The 25581-nt window shown below is 43.3% G+C and overlaps 1 protein-coding gene across 1 annotated transcript; it reads left to right on the top strand.

Moving 5' to 3' along the window:
• Positions 1–19040: 19040 nt before the first annotated feature.
• hey1 (hes-related family bHLH transcription factor with YRPW motif 1) lies at positions 19041–23119 on the top strand. The gene is made up of 5 exons (XM_059983512.1): positions 19041–19350; positions 19609–19684; positions 19781–19864; positions 20082–20163; positions 21326–23119. The coding sequence occupies exons 1-5, from the start codon at positions 19265–19267 to the stop codon at positions 21895–21897; spliced, it is 900 nt and encodes a 299-aa protein (XP_059839495.1). The 5' UTR covers positions 19041–19264; the 3' UTR covers positions 21898–23119.
• The last annotated feature ends 2462 nt before the right edge of the window (positions 23120–25581 follow it).

Below are 25581 nucleotides of genomic sequence, written 5' to 3'. Positions count from 1 at the left end.
TTAAGATTGAAGTAGTGTTTAAGATTTATTTTATAATGCTGTTTACTAGAAACTATATCTATGGAAGGTCACAAATTAATAATCAATTAATAATTGTGAACTTGAAGCATTACCATAACGTGGTTATTCACCACAAAGGACTGGTGTTGAGGATATGTACAGAGCCATAAGTCAGCCAATTGCACCCTAAATGTTGAACAAAATTGTCCCATATGCTCTTCAATTTTGTTTACTTGGCAGAGCATTCTATTAGCTTTATTGATACCTGCTCTTCAATGATAGGTTCTTTGCTTTCTCCTACAATCCAAAACTCTTTTTAAGTACCTGATATCATTCGTGTTTATATTTTATGTATGTTATTTTACCAAGACATTTGTCCATGTTAAAATTTCATCTGATAAGCAGATGTTTAGAGGATAAAGAAATGTGATTTTATTTTAATGAAGAACTGGAATGACTCATGAGATTATATCAGAATCAGGTTCAGTATCACTGGCGTACATTGCGAAATTAGTTGTTTTGCAGCAGCAAAACAATGCAATATATAATAATAGCGAAAAAACTATAGCTAACAAAAAAATTAAATTAAGCAAGTCATGCAAAAGGAGAACAACAAAAATAGTGATGGCTTCATTGTCCATTTTGAAATCTGATGGCAGAGGGCAAGGAGCTGTTCCTGAAGCATTGAGTTTGTGTCTTTAGTCTCCTGTATCTCCTGCTTGATGGACTCAATGAGAGGAGGGCATGGCCTGTGTTATGGGGTTCCTTAATTAATTCATTCATTTAATGAGATACAGCTTCAATAGGCCCTCTGGCCCTTCAAGATATGCTGCCTAGTAACCTCTGATTTAACCCAAGCCCAATCACAGAACAATTTACAATGACCAATTAACCTACCAGCTTGAAGAAACCATAGAATCATTGAAAGACTGCACCCAATGAATGGACAGACTACCAATGTGCAAAAGACAAAAACTGTGTAAATGCAAAACAGAAAAATGAAGTAAGATGAAGAGTACTTGAAAGTGAGCCCATAGGTTCTGGGAACATTCCAGTGATGGGGTGAATGAAGTTATCGCTCTTGTTCAAGAGGGGTAATCACTGTTCCAGAACCTGTGGTGCGGGCCCCAAGGCTTCTGTACCTTCCTCCTGATCACAGCAGTGTAAAGAGTCCTTGAATGGTCCTTGATGATGGACGCTGCTTTCCTGCAACAGTGCTTGGTGTAGATGTGCTCAGTGGTGGGGAGGGCTTTACTGTGATGGACTTGGCCAAATCCACTACTTTTTGCAGAAGTTTCCATTCACAGTCATTGGTTTTGTCCATGCCAGGCTGTGATGCAGCCAGTCAGTATACTCACAACACGCATCTATAAAAGTTTGTCGAAGTTTTATATGACATGCCAAATCTTCACAAAGTAGCTGACCCTCTCCACTTCTGATCCCCTGATGAGGACTGGCTCATGGACCTCCACTTTCCTCTTTCTGAAGTCAATAATGATTGATCTTGCTGACGTTGAGTGAGAGGTTGTTGTTGTGGCACCATTCGGCCAGATTTTCTATGTGCTGATTCATCACCACCTTTGGTTCACCCAGTGACAGTGGTGTCACCAGCAAACTTAAATATGGCATTGTAGCTCTGCTCAGTCACACAGTTGTAAGTGTGAAGTGAGTAGAGTGGGCAGCTAAGCACACAGTCTTGTGGTAGCAACTGCGTTGACGGAGATGTTGTTGCCAAGCTGAACTGACTGGGGTCTGCAATTGAGGATCCAATTGCATAAGAAGGTATTGAGGCCAGAGTCTGGAAGGTTTTTCATCATTTTCGAGGGGATGAGTAGTATTAAATGCTGAGCTGTAGTCAATGAAGAGCTTCCTGATGTATATACCTTCATTGTCCAGACGTTCCAGGGTTGAGTGAAGAGCCAGTGAAATGGCATCTGCTGTTGATCTGTTGTGGTAGGGTTGACCTGTTGTGATGATAGGTTGATCTGTTATAATGGTACCAGAGTTGGTGGTGAGTGAAGCAGAGACCACTCTGGCATTCAGATATGTGGCTAAAGGAAAATGAGATGGCAAACTCAGGAACAGGATGAGAATAGGCTACATCTGGTGTAGAAGATAAGCACCAACTGCATTGAACAGAAAGGGCTATTTCTGCACTGAAATGAAAAGAATGTGAAAGGGCTGAATTGGCTTGCCTTTGAAAGAACAGTCTCAGACACAATGGGCCAAATAGCCCTTCAGTATGTTGCCACACTGGAGGCATGAGAGAGTCTGCAGATGCTGGAAATCTGAAGCAACACACACAAAATGCTGGAGAAACTCAACAGATCAGGAGTTATCTATGAAGGGAAATGGATGGTCAATATTTTGTGTTGAGACTGTTAATCAAAACTGGAAAGGAAGAGGGTAGAAACTAGAATAAAAAGGTGGAGAGGAGTACAAGCTGGCAGGTGATACTGACCCACATTCTCCGTCATTTGAAAAATCATCCGCCTTCCCAAATCTAGCAACTTTCCCCTCACTTGGGTTTCATCTATCACCTGCCAGTTTGTACTCGTTTCCTTCTACCCCCTTCCTTTCCAGTCCTGATGAAGGGTCTCAGCCTGAAATGTTGACTGCCCATTTCCTGTCTGATCTGCTGAGTTCCTCCAGCATTCTGTGTATGTGATATATTCCTCTTGTTCCATTTTTCATATAATATTATTTAAAACTTCCTGAGCTGCATCCTTAAATTCAATTGGTATTTTTTTTTACATTCCACAAATGTGTACAATTTGTACTTAGCTTCATAATTCAAGTCGTTAACAAATGAAGAACAATGCAGGGTCCAGCTTGTAGAACATGAACCACAGGAAATGCACCAGTTGTTCTATAGAGTCAGCTTAAGTGGGTAGAAGTGTATTTCTAAAGGCTGTGTTTCTTTGAGACTTCAAATCCCATTAGAGAGATGATTAAAATCTACAGGAAACATTTGCTGCTATTTGAATAATAGTTTCCAATTCTTGTTTTTTGCAAGAATTATAATTGCTATTAAGGACCTGTTTCTAAATTTTTGATTGCAAATCTTCATACAGTAGCTCCAGCACTTAGAGAATTAGGCTGGCAATTCAGAGTTCAGGAGTTCAGTTCCCACCACCCAAGCCCTGAAATGATTTTTAAAAAATCTGATAACGTGTTCTGGAACCAAAGGAAAATGCAATGAAACCTGCCAAGTCGTGACTTTTTTAAAAAATGTAATGGGTTTAGAAATGTTCTTCAGAGAAAGAAAGCTGTCACCTCTATACATTGTGTAGTACTTGTGAACCTACATTGAGTACAGTAATTTTAAGCTCTAATCAGCTATGGATGGAGAATGTCCTGTTCAGCTTCACCCAAAACACGGAGTAATTTTTAAATACATTGCAGCACCAGCCTGCAATCCTTAACAATATATTGCACGGGAATGGGCGGTGGCAGTACTGGGAAGGATTAAGGAAACAGCTTCAGCTTTTTTAAAAATACTGACTGACTTCTTTCCCCGTTTTTTTTTCTTTTGCAACGACTTTAACAGGATCACTAATCTAAGGCCGTGAGGACACCCGTATCCCAGCCTGCTGAGAGCCCGAGCTGATTACAAGAATTGATGTGAATGATAACAAAAATACAGCAATTGCGAGGCCGGGCGTGGGAAAGCTAGGGATCTCCTCCCGTCTCAGGCCAAACACAAACAAAAATACACACACACACACTCACACACGGGAAAACAACAAATCAAAGAGCCAGTCCCAGCCTGCCACCCTGAGAAAGTTTAAAGCTCCATTTGTGATGGTGATCAGAAGCAGTTGACCATCGAGTCCAGCCATTTTCACTCCATTAAATAAGAAAAGGCTCTCTGTTTGTTGAGTCTCTGCTGTGTTTTGACAGAAAATATGTTTGGGGAGTGCAGGTCGAGCAGGTCATGCGACTCTTGCAGAACGAGACAAAAACAACGACCCCTGCAACATCTCGCAACCAGATGCCCCATGCACTCCGGGTGAGCTGCTTTTTTTGTATTTACGATCTCCTGTCTCCATGACAAACCAAACTGACTCGACCTCAGCCCATTGTTCGGCATGAAGTGGACACTTTATCCAGCAGGGATCACGGGATTCTGGGCAGTAATGGATACTGGCTGGAGAGGATTAAAGACATTATTGCAGATGTAGGGACTGTCAAAGCTCACAGCCCTCAAAGAGGATTCAAGATGGTTGGGGACAAAAAAAAATTGTCCCCTTTTATAATGATTATCTGTTGCTCTTTACTTTGTCTTATATGTAAAGATGACAGGCAGGTGGATTTTCAGTGAGTTTAAAAAAAAGAATTCAACAACACAGAGTGCCTGTAAAAAGATCTATTTCCAGTAATCAACGTTCCCACTATTTCTTCACAGCTGCCCGGACCAACCATTGCTCTGAGCAGGAAATTCTGACGCGCTCTTAAGACTGTGCAGCACGTTAATAAAACATATAAAAGAAAATTCCAGCTGCGTGGCAACAAAGGCTATGTCTGTGGGGGCATTTCAGTTACTGCGTGGCTGTGCACCTACACGGCTTAGAGGGAGCAGTGCCAGCAATACAATTAAAGGATACATGCAAGTAATATGAGCATAGTGATAATGTTCACTGCATTGCCCTGACAAAATCAGACAAGCAGGGCATTTGGTGGAAGTGTCTTCTCTCAATATTGTGTAAAGTCAATGTGGAGGTGAATACTTTGGAATTCATTAAACTATATATGGCAGCTTCTCCTTAGGGAAGTCCCTTGGGATCAAAGATAACTTGTTTCCACTCCAATCACAAACAAGAGAAACACAGATGCTGGAAAACCAAGTAACACACACAAAATGCTAGAGGATCTCAGCAGGCCAGGCAGCATCTGTGGAAAAGAGTTCAGCCGACTTTTTGAGCGAGACCCTTCAGCAGGACTGGAGAAGAAAGATGCAGGAGAGAGGAATGGCTGACAGGCAGGAGGCAGTGAGTGGGAATAGAGGGAGCCTTTTCTGGTTGGCGGCCAGTGACTGGTGATGTTCCTCAGGGGTCTGTATTGGGACCGTGGTTGGACAATGGAATTGGTGACATTGTGGCAAAGTTTGCAGATGATACGAAGATTGATGGAGTGGTAGGTGGTGCTGAGGAAGCAGTGTGATTGCAGCAGAACTTAGACAAATTGTAAGAATGGGCAAGAAAGTGGCAGATGGAATACAGTGTTGGGAAATGTATGGTAATGCATTTTGGTAAAAGGAACAGAAGTGTGGACTATTATCTAAATGGGGAGAAAATTCAAACATCATAGGTGCAGAGGGACCTGGAGTCCTCGTGCAAGACTCCCAGAAGGTTAATTTACAGGTTGAGTTTATGGTAAAGAAGGCAAATGCAAAGTTGGCATATATTTCAAGGGGAATATAATATAAAAACAAGGAGATAATGCTGAGCCTTAATAAGACACTAGTCAGGCTGCACTTGGAGTATTGTCAACAGTTTTGGGCCCCATATCTCAGAAAGAATGTGTCATCATTGGAGAGAGACCAGAGGAGGTTCGTGAAGATGATTCCAGGAGGAAGGGGTTAACATATGAGGAGCGTTTGGCACCTTTGGGCCTGTACTCACTGGAATTTAGAAGAATGCTGGGGGGATCTTATTGAAACCTATCAAATGTTGAAAGGACTAAATAGGGTGGATGTGAAGAGGATGTTTCCTTTGGTGGGGGTTCCAGAACTAGAGGGCACAGCCTCAAAATTGAGGAACGACCTTTTAGAACAGAGTATTAAATCTGTGGAATGCTCTGCCCCAGACTGCGGTGGAGGCCAAGTCCATGGGTATATCTAAGGCTGGATTGATTGTTTCCTGATCGGTGGGGGCATCAAAGGATATGGTGAGAAGGCTCTGGGCAAACATGAGCCAAAGACATACAGTATGTGACTGAATGTAATTATTTGGGTTACATCTTTTGATATCCTATTGGATAATGAGTTATGGGTAGTCTCCAGTTCAGCAGGTTCACAACATAAGTCCCATCATGCAATGGGATGCAATTACAAGCATTAGGAGAATTCTCAGTTCAGAAAATTGTAAGTCTGGATGAAAGGTCTTGACCCAAAATGCCAACTGTCCACTTGTCTCCATAAAATATAGGAACAAATTATGCCATTTAGCCCATTGAGCCTGCTCTGCCACTGGATCACGTCTGATTAATTTTTTTCTCTCAGCCCCATTCTCAAAGTTCAAAATAAAATTTATTATCAGAGTCCATACATGTCACCACATACAACCCTGAGAATCTTTTTCTGGAGGCATACTTAGCAAATCTATAGAACAGTAATTGTAAACAAGATTAATGGACAACAAGCTGTGCAAATGCAAATATAAATAAATAACAATAGATAACGAGCATGAAATAAAAAATAGAGTCCTTAAAGTGAGACCGTTGGTTGTGGGAACACCAGAAGTAGAATGAGTATAGTTAACCCAAATTCTCAAAAGACTGATGGTTGAGGGCACCATACTAACCAAGAGCCTATCAAACTCCACTTTAAGTACACCCAATGACCTGGCCTCCATAGCTGTCTGTGGCAATGAATTCCATTGACAAGAGTACTGCCTGACCCATTGAGTTCCTCCAACATTTTGTGTGATGTGCTTTTCTGTCAGATTGCAAGCTAATACAGCACTGAGTTACTGTTCAACTCCTCCTGTTCCTACTACGTATATTAATGCCTTCCCAAAATTCCCATCAACAGATTTTTGCTTCTATCTCTGCTGATGAGGAAAATGTTGCTGAGGAAAGAAGCAGCAGTGTATAGGTATAGGTATATGATAGGTATATGGACAGGAAAGGAATGGAGGGTTATGGGCTGAGTGTGGGTCAGTGGGACTAGGTGAGATTAAGAGTTCGGCACGGACTAGAAGGGCCAAGATGGCCTGTTTCCGTGCTGTGATTGTTATATGGTTATAGAGTGAAAACAATGGTGGCAGAGTGGCAGAGTGAAGAAAAACAAAAGTGAAGGCCTCTCAATACTGGAGCTAAAGATTGAACTGTGATGATTCTGCAGGTTCTGAGTGAGGATTCCTACCTTAACTCTGCTGAAAGTATTGAATCTCTTGTAAGGTCCTGAAGAAAGGTGCCGGCCTGAAATGTTGACTGTTTATTCATTTCCAAGGAGGCTCCCTGACCTGTTGAGTTCCTCCAGCATATTGTGCGTGTTCTGCTCTTCTGGTTTTGGCACCTTCTGCATTCTGCTGCTCTTGCTTAGCAACACACCAATCCTTCACTGGGGTTCTTGCACTGGGATCTCAGTGCAGGATATGCTGACCTTTACAAAGTTCAAAGTAAATTTATCATCAAAGTACATATATGTCACCAATAACAAACCTGAGATTTATTTTCTGGCAAGCATACTCAGTAAATTGAAGAGCCATGATAGGATCAATGAGAGACCGCACGCAACAGGATGGCAATCAAGCAATGTCCGAAGGACAACAAACTGTGCAAATGCAAAATTAAAAATAATAACAGTAATAGCAATAAATATTGTGAACATGGGATAAAGAGTCCTTGAAAGTGGGTCCATAGGTTGTGAGAACAGTTCAGTGATGGGGCTAATGAAGTTATCCCCACTTTTCAGGAGCCTGATGGCTGAGCGATAGGAACTCTTCCTGAACCTGCTGGTGTGAGTCCTGAGGCTCCTGCACCTTCTTCCTGATGGCAGCACCGAGAAAAGAGTAGGCCTGGATGATGATGACGGGTCCTTGATGATGGATGCTGCTTTCCTGCAACAGCACTGTGTGGATGTGCTCAATGGTGGGGAGAGCTTTACCCATGATGGACTGGGTTGTACCTACCACTTTTTGTATAATTTTCCATTCAAGGACATTGGTGTTTCCATACCAGGCTATGATACTCTCCACCACGCACCTATAGAAGTTTCAGATGTCATGCTGAATCTTTGCAAACTTCTAAGGAAGGAGAAGCTCTGCTGTGCTTTCTTCATAATTGCACTTATGTGCTGGACCGAGGACAGGTTCTCTGAAGTGATAACACCAAGGAATTTAAAGTTGCTGACCCTCTCCACTGATCCTCAATGAGGTCTGGTTCATGGACCTCTAGTTTCCTTCTTCTGAAGCTCCTTGGCCTTGCTGACATTAGAAACATAGAAAACCTACAGTACAATACAGGCCCTTCAGCCCACAAAGCTGTGCCGAACATGTCCCTACCTTAGAACTACCAAGGTTTTACCCATAGCCCTCTATCTTTCTAAGCTCCATGTATCCATCCAGGATTCTCTTAAAAGACCCTATCATTTCCATCTCCACCACCACTGTCAGCAACCCATTCCACGCAATCACCACTCTCTGCGTAAAAAAACTCACCCCTGACATCTCCTCTGTACCTACTTCCAAGCACTTTAAAACTATGCCCCCTCGTGCTAGCTGTTTCAGCCCTGGGAAAAAGCCTCTGACTATCCACATGATCAATGCCTCTCATCATATTATACACCTCTATCAGGTCACCTCTCATCCTCCGTCGCTCCAAGGAGAAAAGGCCGAGCTCACTCAAACTATTCTCATAAGGCATGCTCCCCAATCCAGGCAACAGTAAGAGGTTGTTATTGTAGCACCGCTCAGCCAGATTTTCAATCTCCCTCATATATGTTGATTTATCACCATCTTTGATCTGGCTATCAACAGTAGTGTCGTCAGCAAACTTAAATATGGCTTTAGAGCTGTACTTAGCCGAACAGTCATAAGTGTAAAGCGAGTAGAGCAGGGGGCTAAGCACACAGCCTTGTGGTGCAGCTGTGCTGTTGGAGATTGTGAAGGAGATGTTATTGCCAACTTGAACTGACAGGAGTCTGAAAGTGAGAAAATTAATGATCCAGTTGCACAGGGAGGTATTGAGGCCAAGGTCTTGAAGCTTATTGATTAGTTTTGAGGGGATGTTAGCATTGAAGGCCAAACTGTAGTTGATAAGGATCATCCTGATGTATGAACAACAACACACACAAAATGCTGGTGGAACACAGCAGGCCAGGCAGCATCTATAGGGAGAAGCGCTGTGACGTTTCGGGCCGAGACCTTTCATCAGGACTAACCAAAAGGAAAGATAGTAAGAGATTTGAACGTATAATTCTCTGTAACTTCTGCCACCTCCAACGGGATCCCACTACCAAACACATTTTTCCCTCCCCCACTCTTTCTGCTTTTCGCAGGGATCGCTCCCTACGCGACTCCCTTGTCCACTCGTCCCCCCCCCCATCCCTTCCCACTGATCTCCCTCCTGGCACTTATCCTTGTAAATGGAACAAGTGCTACACCTGCCCTTACACTTCCTCCCTCACCACCATTCACGGCTCCAGACAGTCCTTCCAGGTGAGGCGACACTTCACCTGTGAGTCGGCTGGTGTGGTATACTGAGTCCGGTGCTCCCGGTGTGGCCTTTTATATATTGGTGAGACCCGACGCAGACTGGGAGACCGTTTTGCTGAACACCTACGCTTGGTCCGCCAGAAAAAGCAGGATCTCCCAGTGGCAACACATTTTAATTCCACGTCCCATTCCCATTCCGATATGTCTGTCCATGGCCTCCTCTACTGTCAAAATGAATCCAAACTCAGGTTGGAGGAACAACATCTTATATACCGGCTGGGTAGCCTCCAACCTGATGGCATGAACATTGACTTCTCTAACTTCCGTTAATGCCCCTCCTCCCCTTCTTACCCCATCCCTGACATATTTAGTTGTTTGCCTGTTCTCCATCTCCCTCTGGTGCTCCCCCCTCTCCTTTCTTTCTCCTGAGGCCTCCCATCCCATGATTCTTTCCCTTCTCCAGCTCTGTATCACTTTCGCCAATCACCTTTCCAGCTCTTAGCTTCATCCCACCCCCTCCGGTCTACTATCATTTCGCATTCCCCCCTCCACCCACTACTTTCAAATCTCTTACTATCTTTCCTTTTGGTTAGTCCTGACGAAGGATCTCGGCCCAGAACGTCGACAGCGCTTCTCCCTATAGATGCTGCCTGGCCTGCTGAGTTCCACCAGCATTTTGTGTGTGTTGTTGTTTGAATTTCCAGCATCTGCAGATTTCCTCGTGTTTGATCCTGATGTATGCATCATTGCTGTCCAGGTGATCCGGAGTTGAGTGAAGGGACAATGAGATGGCATCAGCTGTAGATCTGTTGTGCTGGTAGGCAAACTAGTGTGGATCCAAGTCACTTTTCAGGCAGAAGTTAATATGTTTCATCACCAACCTTTCAAATCACTTCATCACAGTGCATATAAGTGCTACTGGATGATAGTAGGTGAGGCAGAGCAATTAAGTACTGTACATCAGTTACATCTTTTTTACATCAGTTACTTCAGGCACATCTGCAGAGAGTGTGGCAGACTGCATGGTTCAGCAGTGAATCGGCAGCCAGCTGCCGTGGTAGACGTGGTTCAATTGTAACACAAGAGAAGTTTGAGTAGGTACATGGGTAAGAGAGGTATGGAGGGCTATGGTCCAAAGTGCAGGTAGATGGGACTAGGCAGAAAATCAGTCAGGCCATGGATTAGATGGGCCAAAGGGCCTGTTTCTGTGCTGTAGTGTTCAATGACTTTATGACTCTATTACACCCCAGTCAACAAGCGCACATGGTTTTTAAACATTGCAATGGAGTGTCATTCATTGGATTCTGTTCAAGTGAGCTAACAAAGAGAAGCCAAATAATAAATAGTGGCAGCTAGTAGTAGGGATAGTCATTACTATCCCTGTGATACTGAAGGGGCACATGGATCACATGCTCCACTTAACAAGTCGAAGTGTTCGGATTCAGGGCTGGATGCAGCGTACTCAGATTTAAAATAAGGCACAGATTAATTGCTAGTCCTAACTTTCTTCCTTTTAAAAGTAGACTAATGGGTACACCGGTACCAGCTATCAACTCAGAGATCACCAATTTAAAACCACCACTGGTAGTGCACTTTAAAAGTCATCTCATCAGTGCAGATTTGTGCCAATAAAGGAGTACTTTTCTGTGATATGACACTAACAGTCCATTGAAGTGGGTGTCTCTTAGCTTAATAAACGCTCTAGCCACTGGGAATTGTTACCAGGAAGGATGTTCCTTCAGTGATGCTCTGAGTCTGCTCATTCTGACTGGTATCATTGTAAGCACCCAGAGGATAATTTCTAATGCACTTGTGGGCTACTGTCTGGGCGATCAAGGTAGATGGTCTTTGGTAGATTCTTAAAGGGATTTTACCACTGAGGCTAGGGGAGAAAAAAACCAGAGGACATGGGTTAAGGGTGAAGGGGGAAAAGTTTAAAGGGAACATTTGGGGGGGTTTCTTCACACAGAGAGTGGTGTGAGTGTGGAATGAACTGCCAGATTAAGTTGTAAATGCGGGCTCCCTTTTAACATTTAAGAAAAACTTGGACAGGTACATGGATGAGAGGGGTTTGGAGGGATATGAGCCAGGTGCAGGTCAGTGGGACTAGGCAGAAAAATGGTTCAACACTGTCAAGAAGGGCCAAAAGGCCTGTTTCTGTGCTGTAATGTTCTATGGTTCTATGGATCAGGAACCAAAATGGATGGTAATGGTGATGATGTTGATAGTCTCTACTAACACTCATGGCTGCTAAATCCATCAGTGAGAAAACCCTCTTCAAAAATGCTGCTGCACCCAACATGCCAACCCAGCAGCACCCAACATGCCAATCTGCAATGTCCACCAGCAAGTTCTGTATTGTGGCTGGTCTACCCTGTATGCTGCAGCCTCTCTTTCTTCTGACCGGCAAAAGATCTCTGATACAGTTACAGGCTGGTGCAGACTTAATGGTCACTTTCTGATGTCCATAATATCAAACAATTCTCTTGTGTTCAGAAGACACGATTAGTGAAATACTTATTTCAATTGTCAGGGCAGCATGATAGCTTAGCAATCAGCACAATGCTTTACAATGCCATGTGTAAGACTGGGGTTCAATGCATGCCACTGTCTGTAAAGAGGATGGGGGTTTCCTTCCACATTCCAACGACGTAATTAGGGTTAGTAATTCGTGGGCATGCTACATTGGCACCAGCAGAATGGTGACACTTGCCCAGCTCAATTATTTTAAGTTATGCAATAAATTATGCAAATAGTGAGATAATGTTCCTGGGTTCATGGGTGGCTCTAAAATCTGATGGCAGAGGGGCAGAAACAGTTTCTAAAATGTTGCATGCATCTTCAGGCTCCTTGTATCTCCTCCCTGATGGTAATAATGAGAAAAGGACATGTTCTGGATAGTGAGGGTCCTTAATCATTGTTGCTATCTTCTTGAGGAACCAGTCAGTATGCTCTCCACCATATATAAGTAGAAATTTCCTATAGTCTTTGGTGACATACCAAATCTCCTCAAACTCCTAATGAAATATAGCCACTGGTGTGCCTTTTTCATAATTTCATCGATATGCCGGGCCCAGGATAGATCCTCAGAGATGTTGATGCCAAGGAAGTTGAAGCTGCTCACCCAGTCCTCCACTGCTGAGCCCTCAATGAGGACTAGTGTGTGTTCTCCTGACTTCATCTTCCTAAAGTCCACCATCAATTCCTTGCTCTTGCTGTCATTCAGTGTGGGTTGTTGTGGCAAAACCACTAAACCACCTAATCTATCTCACTCCTGTACACCTCCTCAACACCATCTGAGATTGTACCAACAACAGTGGTGGTATCAGCAATTTTGCAGATGTTGTTTGAGCTCTGCGGACTAAGCACACATCCTTGAGGTCAGCAAGGAGGAGGTGTTATTACTGATCCACATCGACTGTGGTCTCCTGGTGAAGTAGCCAATGATCCAGAGGTACAGAGGCCCAGGTTTTGAAATTTGTTCATTAATAATGATGTTGAATGTGGAGCTGTAATTAATGGACAGCAGATATTAGTGTTGTCCAGGTGGTGCAAGGCCGAGTGGAGAGCCAGAGAGATTGCATCCGCTGTAGACCTGTTGTGCTAATAGACAATTTGCAGTGTGTCCAGTTCCCTGTTTAGACGGGAGTTAATTCTAACCATCACCAATTTCCTAAAGCACTTCATCGCGGTAGATTTGAGTGCAACTGGGTGATAGTCATGAGGCGGCTCACTCTGCTCTTCTTGGGCGCTGGGATAATTGATGCCCTTTTGAAGCAGACGGGAACAAAAGACTGTGTGGGTGAACTAATGGTGGTAGTGAATTTCATTTTCCAAGTCAGGCTTCACCAAGAGTTGGGTCCAGAAGTGTGGGAAGTGGCCCGTGTTTACTGGGGCTTCATCATTGCTCTTCACTGTTGGGGGGAGGGAGTGTTGCACAGTGGCACCAAGTTGGTGGAGACGCCTAGGTGACCTGTTCCACTGCGCGTTCTTCAGTTGCTCCACAATACTTGTTTCCCCAGTCACGGGATCAACTCTATCCATAGTGAAATATCCAATAAGAAAGCAGAATGGTTGCAATTTTGCCCCCATTGGAGTTGATCTGTCTGCTCCTGGGCAGCAGCAACAAGAGACCTCTGACGTTATTACGTTTACTATTTGGTGGAAGGTAGTGGGGGCTGGGTGCTGGTGATGTTTGCGGATAGGTGGTGACATGTGTAAGTCCTGCAATTAACATTTCAAACTTGTCTCTTCTTTCCTTGTCCGGTTCCTGTCAGCATGCTGGACTGGGTAATGTTAAACAGGAACTGCTGAGCGGTTCTGGGCAACGTTATGGGTTGAAGGGCCTGTTCCTGGTCTACTCTATGCCCTGTGTTCTGTGGCGGGGTGCCCAACCGTCATATTCACTGGAACATAATGCAACAACCAGGGATCACTGTACGTCAGCTGTATTTTTCATGGCGTTGCCTAATGCATATACTTTCTCCTTGAATCATTTACCTCTTATGTCTAATTGTTTGTCTTTGCACCAGCCCTGGGCTTTCACTTTGTTTTACAGGTGTCCCATTTGGGATCATGGGGATTGTTAAGCTCTCTTTGTATCTATCTCTTTTATTTAATTTGGAATCATTTAATTAGTATATTATTTTGAACGTCCAGAATTCCTACGTGCTCCAGGGTGTATTTTGGGGGTGGGGTGGGTGGGGGGGGTGCCAACCTCTGTCTGTTGGGTCCTTGAAGTTCCTTGTCAGGTGAAACTCAGACCAAGTTCCTCTGTGTACTTGATTTCCCGCACTTGAGCTTGCTTGTGACCCTCACACAAAACGTAGAGACTTGGGAATGTCTCCTCCTTCCTCAATAGTTGGGAAGCTCTGTCCATGTTTAATTCCAGCTATATGTCTCTGAGGAAGGAAATCAAGGAAGGCCTGGAAAAGCACGGAGGTAGCAGGTGGGCAGCTAATTTTTTAGCCCTTTACTGTTCATTTCTCACTCGCTGTGCTTAAAACGTTGGTTTCTTCAGGTCAGCGAAGAGAGAATAATCCCCATTTGCAAGCGCGCGCGGAAGGGTGTAGAGTTACCGTGGGTGATGTTTAGAAAAGGATTCACTTCAGCCAGCCTTGGCAACTGGGATCCACTACAAAGTGCGTCATGTGAGCTAGTTATTCTAGAAAGCTCTGATCATGACACGACATGAAAGCGAGTGGCTGATGGATAATCTCTGGGTGTACACACCTTCCCAGGCAGAAACCAAATTCGAGGTTGCAGTTCTAAAAGATTCTGGAGGTTCATCAGAATGGCAGTTCCTCAAAAGTAATTAGATTTCTCTCCCAGCTGCCTGCACTCCTCAAGCTTCTCCTCCCACTTTCCACTCCACTTCCCGGGACTCGGCCCTTCCTCCAGCCCAAGTATTGAGGCAGCTGTTTGTCCATCAACACTCCTCTTTATTCCAAGCTGTCCTTCTTGTCTGCTCCCTCATTTCATTCTGATCCTCTTCTTCCTCCAAGTGACTCGTTCCCATCTCCCCACCGTCCCTCGACGTTTCCTCTCCTTCTCCTGGTCGCTCCCTGCTTCCCTTTCCTTCCCGCAGTCACCCATTCTCATCTTTCACTTCTCTCCATTAACCGGCTTCTTCCGTTCCTTTCCCAGCTGCCGCTATCCATTTCAGCCCTTCAGCCAACAACGCTGTTCGAAGAGAGCCCGGCCGCTGAACACAGTAAACAGGAATTCTCCTGAGTGCCCCAGTTCCTGCTTACAAAACGTGGTGTGAGAATCGGAGTGGCACTGACGGGAGGCTGTGATCCCGTCTCTGTCAGAGGCAGGAGTAAGCCCTGTTAAAGAGAGAAAAGCCAGGATCTGATTAACTAGCAGCCAGTTACTCCTGCGTGCTGTGGGGGGCTGTTTTTTGTTAGGAAACACTGACACACTGTCAGCAGGAACTGCTGCTAATCACCATATGCCTTTCCAAATTTAAACGTTTTCCAATGCCAAGATTCTCAATAGAGGTGAAAAAAATTATTTTCTGATGATCCCAGTTTTTTTTTAGGAATGTCAATTCTGTATTCTGTGTCCCAAGTTTTCAGACTGGAGAAGCTACAGTGACACCGATTACTGGTAACAATTTCTAACCCTATTCCTCCCTTGCAGTCTTTTTTCACCATGTAATTATCACCTCCCCTGATGAAAGGTAATCTTTGACCCTTGGATACATTTTCTGAGATTGTTTGCCAAGAAAGGAACCTTGCAGAATGGCTTGTTTGTTTAGGCCTTCATTCACCATCCACAATTCTAGAGTATGTCCTCATTAAAATGCAAGACGGACAAGATATAAATTATGATTGAGTAAAACTTTTATTCAGATTTAAGTCAAAACAGCTTTTGAATGATTACATGCAGCTAGCAATAAAGAAGTCAGAGCTGTAAGATTCATGATTAAGTGAAAGAAAAACTTGATCAAGATAAAATTAAAGAAAAATATCTGCAATTTATATCAACTCAGCTGGCTTCCAAATCTGACAAACAGATTTATAGGATGCATTTAGAAACTTTAAGCTCAAGGCCTGCAGAAATAAAGATGTTAAGTTTTGAGAAGAAAGGCTTACTCAGTTCTTGGCATCTTTTTTTTTGTCATGGTCTCAATTTGCTGACAGTCTTCCAGGAGCAATTCGAACTTCTGAACTTTCAGTTGTCTCTAAAGCTGCAACTTTTGGTGGTAACTTTTTATTCCTGAAATTGTGGGGATGTTATCAGTGCAATTTTCTGTAGACAGCGAATAAAAAAAAATAATTTCCCAACATAAATGCAAAAGAGAATATTACAATAGTGCACAATGTAACAATAAGTTCATTTAGCAACTTTTAATCGTATGATTGAAAAGCACTTTGCTGATGATAGAGGTTGCAAAATTTTGACGGCACGATAAAAATGACTTCCACAACCTGTAGTTTCAAGGACTTCACAAAGTCATGTTCTCAGTATTATTTATTTATTTTGATTGCATAGTTTGTCTTCTTTTGTACATTAGCTGTTTGTAAGTCTTTATTTTAGATTTTCATAACTTCTATTGCATTTCTTTATTTTCCTGTGAATGCCTACAAAGAACTGAATCTCAGTGTGGTGACATATACTTTCTTTGATAATAAATTTACTTTAACTTTGAATGAAGAACTTTACATAGCGAGTAATATTCAAATATTATTGTATTGACAGGCCAAGTTCATGTCAATAAATACTCTATTTTCCTGTTTTTTTTCAATAATAAAGTTACAATTAGCTTGTTGATTAATACCTGTTTGAATAGAATGAAAAATGGTAAACTCCCCTTTTTCCAATTACAGTAACTTCTAAATTATGGTTTCATCTCTTTCCTTCACAGCCACTATGTTGTAACCCTCATTGTATTATTTCCAGTGATAATGGTTAATTATATGCAGTTTATATACTTTATTAAAACTAGAATGTTCACGGATTTATCCTGCACTCTCCCAACACACTACCCATGAAATTAAATATCCAAACACCCCTGAAGTGTTTTGTGGACATGATCGTCTGCGAAATGAGCCATTCTCCTAAGTAGTATGAACTTGGATGGAGAGGTTGGGATTTTCTGGATTTGTGTTTGTAAAGTTAATTTGTGGAATGTCAAGGCCTGATAAGGGCAGGCCCACAGTCTGCGTCAGTCATAAATCAGCAGAATCCAGCGGACCACACCAGAAACTTGGGAAATCTTCATCTGAGGGTTGTTTATGATGAACAGGACTTCCCTTACCTTTGCCTCCACGGTCTAATTCTGCCAGGATACTCTATCATATAGATTTGCTCACAATGAATCCCTGAAATGTATATGAAACTGTGTCTTTAGTAAATCGACAAGAGGACCATAACCTTGTCATGGTTTGGAGTCTTGTGTGCCTCAATGACCCAGAGATACATGTTGGCTGGAGTCAGGGCTTTATGCTTTGGCTCTTGGTAGGGTCACCCATGTAAACAGGTCAAAGGGTGAAGGCCAGACTAAGAGTGGTCTTCTGGTCATACAGGTTTGGGGGTTCATCTCAGGGCTAACAACCCTGAATGGTAAAACAAAACTATTATGGAAGCAGCAATGAAGGATCCTTCTGCATCTGAGTGCGACGGTATTCCTGAGTCTCCACCTGGGACTTGTGTGACTGACAGTAGTGCAAACCGAGAGGAAGCTACTGAAGGAAGCCCTTAAACGCTGAACCTTCATTGCTGCCCTGAAACCCAGCGGCATTATGGGCAGTAGCACATCTTTCATATAATAATTGTTTATCAAACATGTGGTCCACTTCAAATCCTTCATTTGAGACTGATGCTTAATGAACACCAAAATGTTGGAGATGCCCATTTTCAGATAAGACCTTAAGATATAGGAGCAGAATTAGGCCATTGAGCCCATCATGCCTGTTCTGCCATTTCATCATGGCTGATCCAATTTTCCTCTCAGCCCCAGTCTCCTGCCTTCTCACTGCATCCCTTCATGCCCAGAAGGAATCAAGAATCTATCAACTTCTGCCTTAAAGATACATAAAGACTTGGCCTCCACAGCTGCCTGTGGCAAAGAATTCCACAGATTCGCCAGATTCCATAGATCAGACAAAACTGGCATCTCTCATGTGGTCATCAAATATTCCATGACACAATTTCATTGAAGCACATTGAGTTATTTTTCAACCTTCTGTCTTCCTGCAGTGCCAAAAGCTGCCGTTCTGCTCTTCCTTAGGTGGCTGAGGTCACCAACTCAGTTTTATAGGAGGGTCACAGATGGTTTCTCTTTCCGCAAATGCTGCCTGACCAGTAGTTTTTTCCCCTAGCTTTTTGTTTCAGATTTCCAGCATTGAGATTTTGTTTTTGATTGTGGTTTTTTTTGTCTAATTGTGGTGCTGCAAAATTCCGTTTCTGTTTTTAATGGCCCTCGTTATCTTTTTACTACACCACGCCTTGGCGCAGAATATAAACAGCGGTGTTCTGGCAAAAACACAAGCTCAAGTGCATAAACGTGAAATAATTTGTATTCCTTAACCATACGGCGTGCTTGGCGATAAATACGGACTGGATGTTGTATCTTATAATCTTTGGACCCCGCGAGCACTTCGTACATTTGTGTGAACCGTGGTTTCTAGCTGTGCTGTTTTGACCAGCGCATGCAGTAAAATCCTGTATTGCATGGTTCCCATCGCGTATCCTTTGTATACGTGAAATTGGAGAAGGCGGGTTGGTCTGCCTGTCTGTCGCCCTCCCTCCCTCTCTCAGCAGTGCGGATGTCTCTATACAAAATGAATGGTGCGAGTGAGCTCGGCCAGTGTGGAGTGTACAATGAGTGGAGGGGCGGCGCCGCTGCTGGAACTGGCTGGCGTGCCTCGGAGAGGGCTAATGTTACCGTTCACACGGTCCGCCGCAGACCGACAGTCGCCCAGGCCAATTGCTACTTTCATTCGAACGCCCGACAGCCGCCAGCTCTGATTGGCCCACGCCGCTGGCCGCTGCAACTTTCCCACGCTTTCCCCGACCCGCGCGTGTTTGACGTTTGAGCCGCGGGGCAGCGCGAGCCGATTGGCCCGCCGCCCGCCGGGGGCCGGCGGCCTCGGCCAATGGCAGCGCGGCGGCCCCGAGAGGCCGCCTCCTCAGTGGAAGGGCCGAGCCGTCAATCAGAGCCCGGCGGTCGGCCCCGGAGCACGGGCGCCCGGCAAATGGGCCGCGCGAGCTGTCAATCGCCGCCACCAGTGGCGGGGGGTTGACAGGTCAGTGGAGGAGTTGGTAAGTGCAATACCGTGGGAAAAGCTACCAGTCTGTGGCAGGCAGCGGAGCGGACAATATCTGCTGGAAGCTCCATTAATGTTAGAGCACACACGGGAACAATTGAGCCAAACATGAAGAGAACTCACGATTACAGCTCGTCGGACAGTGAGTTGGACGAAATGATCGAAGTAGAGAAAGAAAGCGCCGATGAAAACGGGTAATGTTACGAGAATTTTAGTAGTGTTTTTTCTTACATCCGGAAGTTATATCAGGAGTAGCTTAATTATGGAAGCATAATTATGCACGCATTAAAATAATAAAAGCTTTTGCTGCGCGTATTCACCATCTAAGTTCTGGAACTTGTGTTTTATTGTTGATTTGTTTTTAAACCGGCTTCGGTCTGCAAACTTGGGTAAACTTTATGCAGAACTTCTGTGCTAAAATGCTGATTCCGGTTTGCTGGATTGAATTTCAGGAACTCCAGCACAGCCACGGGCTCCATGTCCCCCAGTACCACCTCACAGGTCCTGGCGAGGAAAAGGAGGCGCGGGGTAAGTTTCACACAATCACCTGGGGGCTCTATGAAATCTGAACGAAAATTGTTCGTACGTGTTCTGTCTAATTGAGAAAACTCTTCTTTTACATAGATTATAGAAAAACGTCGACGGGATCGTATTAACAATAGCCTGTCTGAACTACGAAGGCTGGTGCCGAGCGCTTATGAGAAACAAGTAAGTGAAAGAGTATTAATTTTCAACAAAAACATTTGCAACAAAATCAACTAAGTCGCTTTAAAAACTCTTTGAGTACTTTCTGGAGGCAAGTAAAGCTAAAAGTATAATTTTAATAAAAGTAAGCACTAAGGGAACCGTGGATCGCGTACGTGTGCAGTATTTTGACAAACCGGTTTCGCTCAGGTTTAATTGTAGCTACTACCTCTGTTGGCAGGGATCCGCCAAGCTGGAAAAGGCAGAAATTTTGCAGATGACTGTTGACCACTTGAAGATGTTGCATGCGGCCGGTGGCAAAGGTAACAATAGTTTTTTTGGTATTTCTTGTATCTACCGACAGCTTCAGCAATGCGGGATTCCATCTGGTGTTCGTTTGAAATTCTGGGCAGGTTTTCTAGTTGTGTTCTCTATGGCTGTGGAGATTTATAAAGAACAACGTCCTAATCCGTATCTCAGAGTTTCACCAGTTTGATTCTCCCAACCCAGTTTCGCTGTTGAGTCGACGTTTACATAGTATATGCAACGTTTGGAAACTCCTGAGCTGAGAACATGAGCTTATTTTAATTTTAAATTTATTAATGTGGATTAGCTGACAACGAATCATAAAATATTCAAGATTTATTAAAGTTTCTTTAAGTTATTGTAAAATCTTCCCTTTTAACCAAGCTGCTCCAATTTTTTGTCTAGGTGCCCATTTTGTCTGATTTTGCAGCCAAGGTATATTTTTACTATGTTAAACTCATCACATAAGTGCAAGTTATTGTTACTTTATAATGGGACAAATGGGATTCCTTCTATAAGAAAGTCAGGTTATTGTCTTTTAACTATATACATGTATGCCATCAAATAAGACATTGTTTCTCAGAACCAGGGTGTAGCACACATAACGCACATATAATACACAATCAGTTAGGAAAGGAAGGATAAAATCTAAAGATGATTTGTGCACAAATATTCAAGCTAAAATGCATAAATTAAATATTGTCAGGTACAGAATGGATTAGCCAGTGACACTTCAAATGTGGTGTGGCAGGGAGTTTCAGAAGCCTTATGGCCTGTAGGAGGAAACTTCCCCATCCAGACCGTTCTTGTTTTTATGCATCGCTGTCTCCTTAAGGAGCCTGATGGTAGAAAGTCAGAAAGGATCCTTGATAATACTAATGGCGCTGCGTGCGCAGTGCTGCTGATAAATGCCCCCGCTAGATGAAAGGGAGACCCCTATGGTCCTCTCAGCTGTTCTTTGGAGGGACTTCCGGTCCGATGCTCGGCTGCTCCCATACCAGGAAGAGATGCAACTTGTCAGGATGTTCCCAATGGTGTTCCTGTAAAATGCAGTTGTATTCCTATAGGTTTCAAACTTCTCAAGTCTCCAGAATGGACTGCTGTTAGAATATTTATTGTATAAATACATAATTATAATTGTTTAACATAAAATAAAACAATTTAATCTGATCTTTTTAGGTTATTTTGATGCTCATGCTCTAGCCATGGATTACCGCAGCCTGGGATTTCGAGAATGTCTGGCTGAAGTAGCTCGGTACTTGAGTATTATTGAAGGTCTGGAGAGCTCCGATCCACTCCGAGTGCGCCTGGTCTCTCACCTCAACAACTATGCATCTCAGAGGGAAGCAGCAAACACTGCCCCCCCAAGCATCGGACATTTTCCCTGGAGCAATGGCTTCAGTCACCACCCGCATCACCATCTGCACCCGCTCCTGATGCCACCGGTTGTCCACAGCAGCAGCAGTACTGCCTTGACGGAGCCTCACCATCAAAACAGGATCGGGACCTCCTCGCACTCTGAGACGTCCCCACGTCGGGTGCCTCCTAGTTGCAGTGTGGGTCCAGTCATTCCTGTTGTTACCACCTCCACAAAACTGTCCCCCCCTTTGTTCTCAATGTCATCGCTATCTGCATTTCCTCTGTCTTTCCCGTTGATTTCACCCAGTACGTTCAGTTCAGCAACTCAGACTTCAGCCAACAGCATCGGCAAGCCCTACAGACCCTGGGGGATGGAGATCGGTGCTTTCTAAGGACTCTTCAGAAGGATATCTTTTCTTCCTGAAGCTGACAGAGATAGTGACTACTTAGTTTAAACTCAGCTGAGCTGAGCTTTTGTCAACGTAACTGCCCTGGAATGTTAAAGATATTCTTTGAGTTCATTGCAGGCAAACAGTGTACAACTTTACAGAAATTGAAGCCCAGTGAATCCAGCTATTTAGATTGCCTCTTTAGCTCATAGCGTTATAAATAATAATCATAATACTCCTATGTGAACATTTTGATCTGTTCGTTATTGAAGTGTTCTACTTTAAATTGCAAGGTTCCAGCAATTCATTTTACCAGAGAGATGAGCCTAAACAAACTGTCTGATACTTTATGTTAATGCTGTAATTTCCAACATCTTTGTTATCAGCTTCCTTGAAACTTTGAGTGTAAAGTTATTCTTTTTTTTAAAGAAGTCTAATATAATGAATTGGATTAAATTTATTTGTCTTGTGACTTAAATTCTATTGTTTATTTGCAACAAAACATAGTTAGTCAAGTTTTAAAAAGGAAACAACTTTTGAAATCAGTCAGTTGGTCTAGCGACAAAAAGAAATTTTCATTGCAAAGGCAGGTGTGTGTGTGTGTGTGTGTGTGTGAGAGAGAGAGAGAGAGAGAGAGAGAGAGAGGGAGATCACATTTGAGAATTTGTGGAACACTCTGCATGCATTCATGCATGCTGGGGTATGTATGTACACATAACTTAAGATGAGGATATGTATTTTGCTTATTAGTTTGGTTAAATGTTGCCTGAAAATATTAACTTACTACCCTTCACATATTTCAGACTTAGCAATTTCTTCAAGCCAACTGGCATCAGACCTGTATTTATTATGTACGTACATCCGTTCGTGAGAAGCTACAAGGTCAACATTACTTGCCTTAAACACAAAAAAAGAGCTAAAATAAGAAGGTCAATTTGATAAGGTCAATATGCTGGGTTTCTTTAGTTATTGAGTAAACTGCTTAAGTAATGTAGATTTTGATCTTTAAGGTGATATTTTATATTTTATGTTGCTTAATGGAGCGAGGACAAATCAAATTTCCAGTGTTGTTTCTGCGGGCAGCAAGCACGGAGGTACTTTCCTGTGCTGAAGCCATTAACTTTTGGAAGGTAATATAAGGTGTAGTGTTGGGTTACTGTGTTCTGGCTTGTGTTGACAATACTAAACAGATGAAATAATAAACTACAAGTGCAATTCAGGATAACTTCTTGTTAGAGTGTTTTCTTTCCTGAGAATTGTTACTGCTTTCAACTCCTGATTGTGAGTATAAATGTAGATTGAACATAGAACATCACAGCACAGTGCAGACCCTTTGGCCCACAATGTTGTGCCAACATTTTAACCTACTCTAATCTTTCCCTTCTACATAGCCTTCCATTTTTTATCATCCATAAGAGTTTCTTAAACATCACTAATGCATCTGCCTCTACCATCACCCCGGCAGCATATTTCACACACTATGCCCCCTCATATTAGCCATTTCCGTCCTGGGATAATCTCTGGCTGTAAACTCGATTATCACCTTGTACACCTCTATTAAGTCATCTCTCATCCTTCTTTGCTCCAAAGAGAAAAACCCTACATAGCTTATTCAACCTATCCTCATAAGATTGCTCCCCAATCCAGGCATCATTCTGGTAAATCTCTGCACCCTCTCTAAAGCTTCTACATCCTTCCTAATGAGGAGACCAGAATTGAACACAATATTCCAAGTGTGGTCCAACCAGGGTTTCACAGAGCTGCAACATTGCTTCGCAGCTCTTGAACTCACTTCCCCAACTAATGGAGCCTAACACTCCACACGCCTTCTTAACAACCCTATCAACTTGTGTGGCAACTTTGAGGAATTTATGGATAGGGAGCCCAAGATACCTCTGCTTTTTTGAACATTCCTCTGAATATACTTAATCTGGTTTATTTCAGTGCAATGGCAGGAAGTTCCATGACACAAGCAGGGAAAACTGCATTGACCACTTAGGATCTTTATCAGAATCATTTATATTTTGACTTTGCAGTAGGACCAGATTAAAATTGCATCTACTTATTTCCATAACACTAAATTCTGTTTCACCCCAGGCTCCGTAGAGTAATTTCATACTAACAACAGACCAATACAAATTGGTTAGCACATACAGCCATACTTTATGATGACACTGACTGAGACTGAATGTTTCAAAAGAGATTTAATACTGCATTAAGGATGCCAAACTGCCAAAAAGGCCAAATTTGTTACCTGCAATGGATGATTCTTTGCTAACCTTCACATGGGTACAGTTTTGTCCAGAAGTTTATTTATTTGGTTTCCTATTTCTGGTTCGGACTTGTGTTTATACTGAGAATGCCTCTGACCTTGCCTATTTCCATTTGTACAGAACAGGCGGACTGTCCAGTGCTGTGACAGGCAGCTCCGATATACTGTATTCACATGAATGTAACAGGAGTATTGCCTTATCTACTGTAGCTACCAGCAGTCTAAGAGATCCATATATTGGACCTCTGCACCTGATAACATGACATTTGTGATGGTGAAGGAAGGGCTGGATGGGAGATAGTGGAACGTGCTGTTGTAACCATTCTTAAACAAGATTTTTCAACCTGGTAAAGGGTCGATGGAAGTGGGGTTACATTGGGGGCAGGTTAATCTATCTCTCAAGCAGACTGGCATGCTCTGGAAGACCTCGAAACTGGACTCTGAAGCACATTAGAATGTGGGAGTGTGGACACATTGGCGAAGCAGTTCCACACAGGATGGTTGGCAGAAGATGGTGAGGGGCCAGTGCCAGCTTCAGAAGGTGGGGATGTGAGTTTGGTGGCAACGGGTGGAAGAAGCGATGAACAAAAAGTTAGGGCCACGCAGCAGAAATACTAGGGGGAGTTGGGCAGACAGTTTCAAACCTCTGGTCACAAAAGAGTCAGTAGATGGCCGGAGATCAGTGGATGTAGTGCCTTTTCGAGAAGGGCATTAGGGATAAACCAGAGAAGATTAGCTTTATTTGTCCCACACACACCAAAACTTCGAAACATCCTGTGAAATGTGTTGTGGGTTTCAACATCCAAAACAGTCTGAATATGTGCTAGGCCAGCCTGCAAGTGTCCTCACACTTATGATGCCAGCATAGCATACCCACAATTTACTAACCCGTCCGTCATTAGAATCAGATTAATTGTAGGCCAGTGTGTCTAACCAACAGCAGTGTTATGGAAATTATTGGAAAAATTCCAAGGGGGAGGATAAATCTGCAATTGGAGAAGAGATTAATCAAGGGTGGCCAGAATGTCTTTTCTAGGCTGAGAGTCCTAACACATTCTTTTCTGTAATAATGTTTAAAACTGGTCAGAGCCAATCGTGATTCAACGCTTGTCTGCTGGCTCAGCTGAAACTTCGCTCCTGATCACAGCCTAAATTCTGGCCTACAGCCCTTCCTCAAGATCTTTTCTCAGCCAGAACCATTTAATTACAGCAATAAATATGAAAATTGCCAGCTCCCCAAAACAAACCCATGACTCTGGAAAGGACTCCGCCTGAGTTGGGACTCCCTAACTGTGGTCTGTAACACTGTCGCGTCCACTTTTATGATCAGTGCCCCACAGCTGAAACCAAAAGTTTATGCTTAACCTCTGCCATTCCCTGAGTCACAATACCACTGTCACTCAGCATTTCTCAGA

The sequence above is a fragment of the Hypanus sabinus genome, chromosome 1, assembly GCF_030144855.1.
Source record: "Hypanus sabinus isolate sHypSab1 chromosome 1, sHypSab1.hap1, whole genome shotgun sequence".
In the NCBI taxonomy this organism is placed as follows: Eukaryota; Metazoa; Chordata; class Chondrichthyes; order Myliobatiformes; family Dasyatidae; genus Hypanus; species Hypanus sabinus.
This window is presented reverse-complemented; position numbering and strand designations above follow the sequence as displayed.

Excerpts from the sequence above, each read along its gene's own strand:
- hey1 (XM_059983512.1), top strand. The coding sequence starts at position 19,265 with ATGAAGAGAACTCACGATTACAGCTCGTCGGACAGTGAGTTGGACGAA. Across the intron at positions 19,685-19,780 it reads CGAGGAAAAGGAGGCGCGGG|ATTATAGAAAAACGTCGACG; the intron begins GTAAGTTTCACA and ends TCTTTTACATAG. Across the intron at positions 19,865-20,081 it reads CGAGCGCTTATGAGAAACAA|GGATCCGCCAAGCTGGAAAA; the intron begins GTAAGTGAAAGA and ends CTCTGTTGGCAG.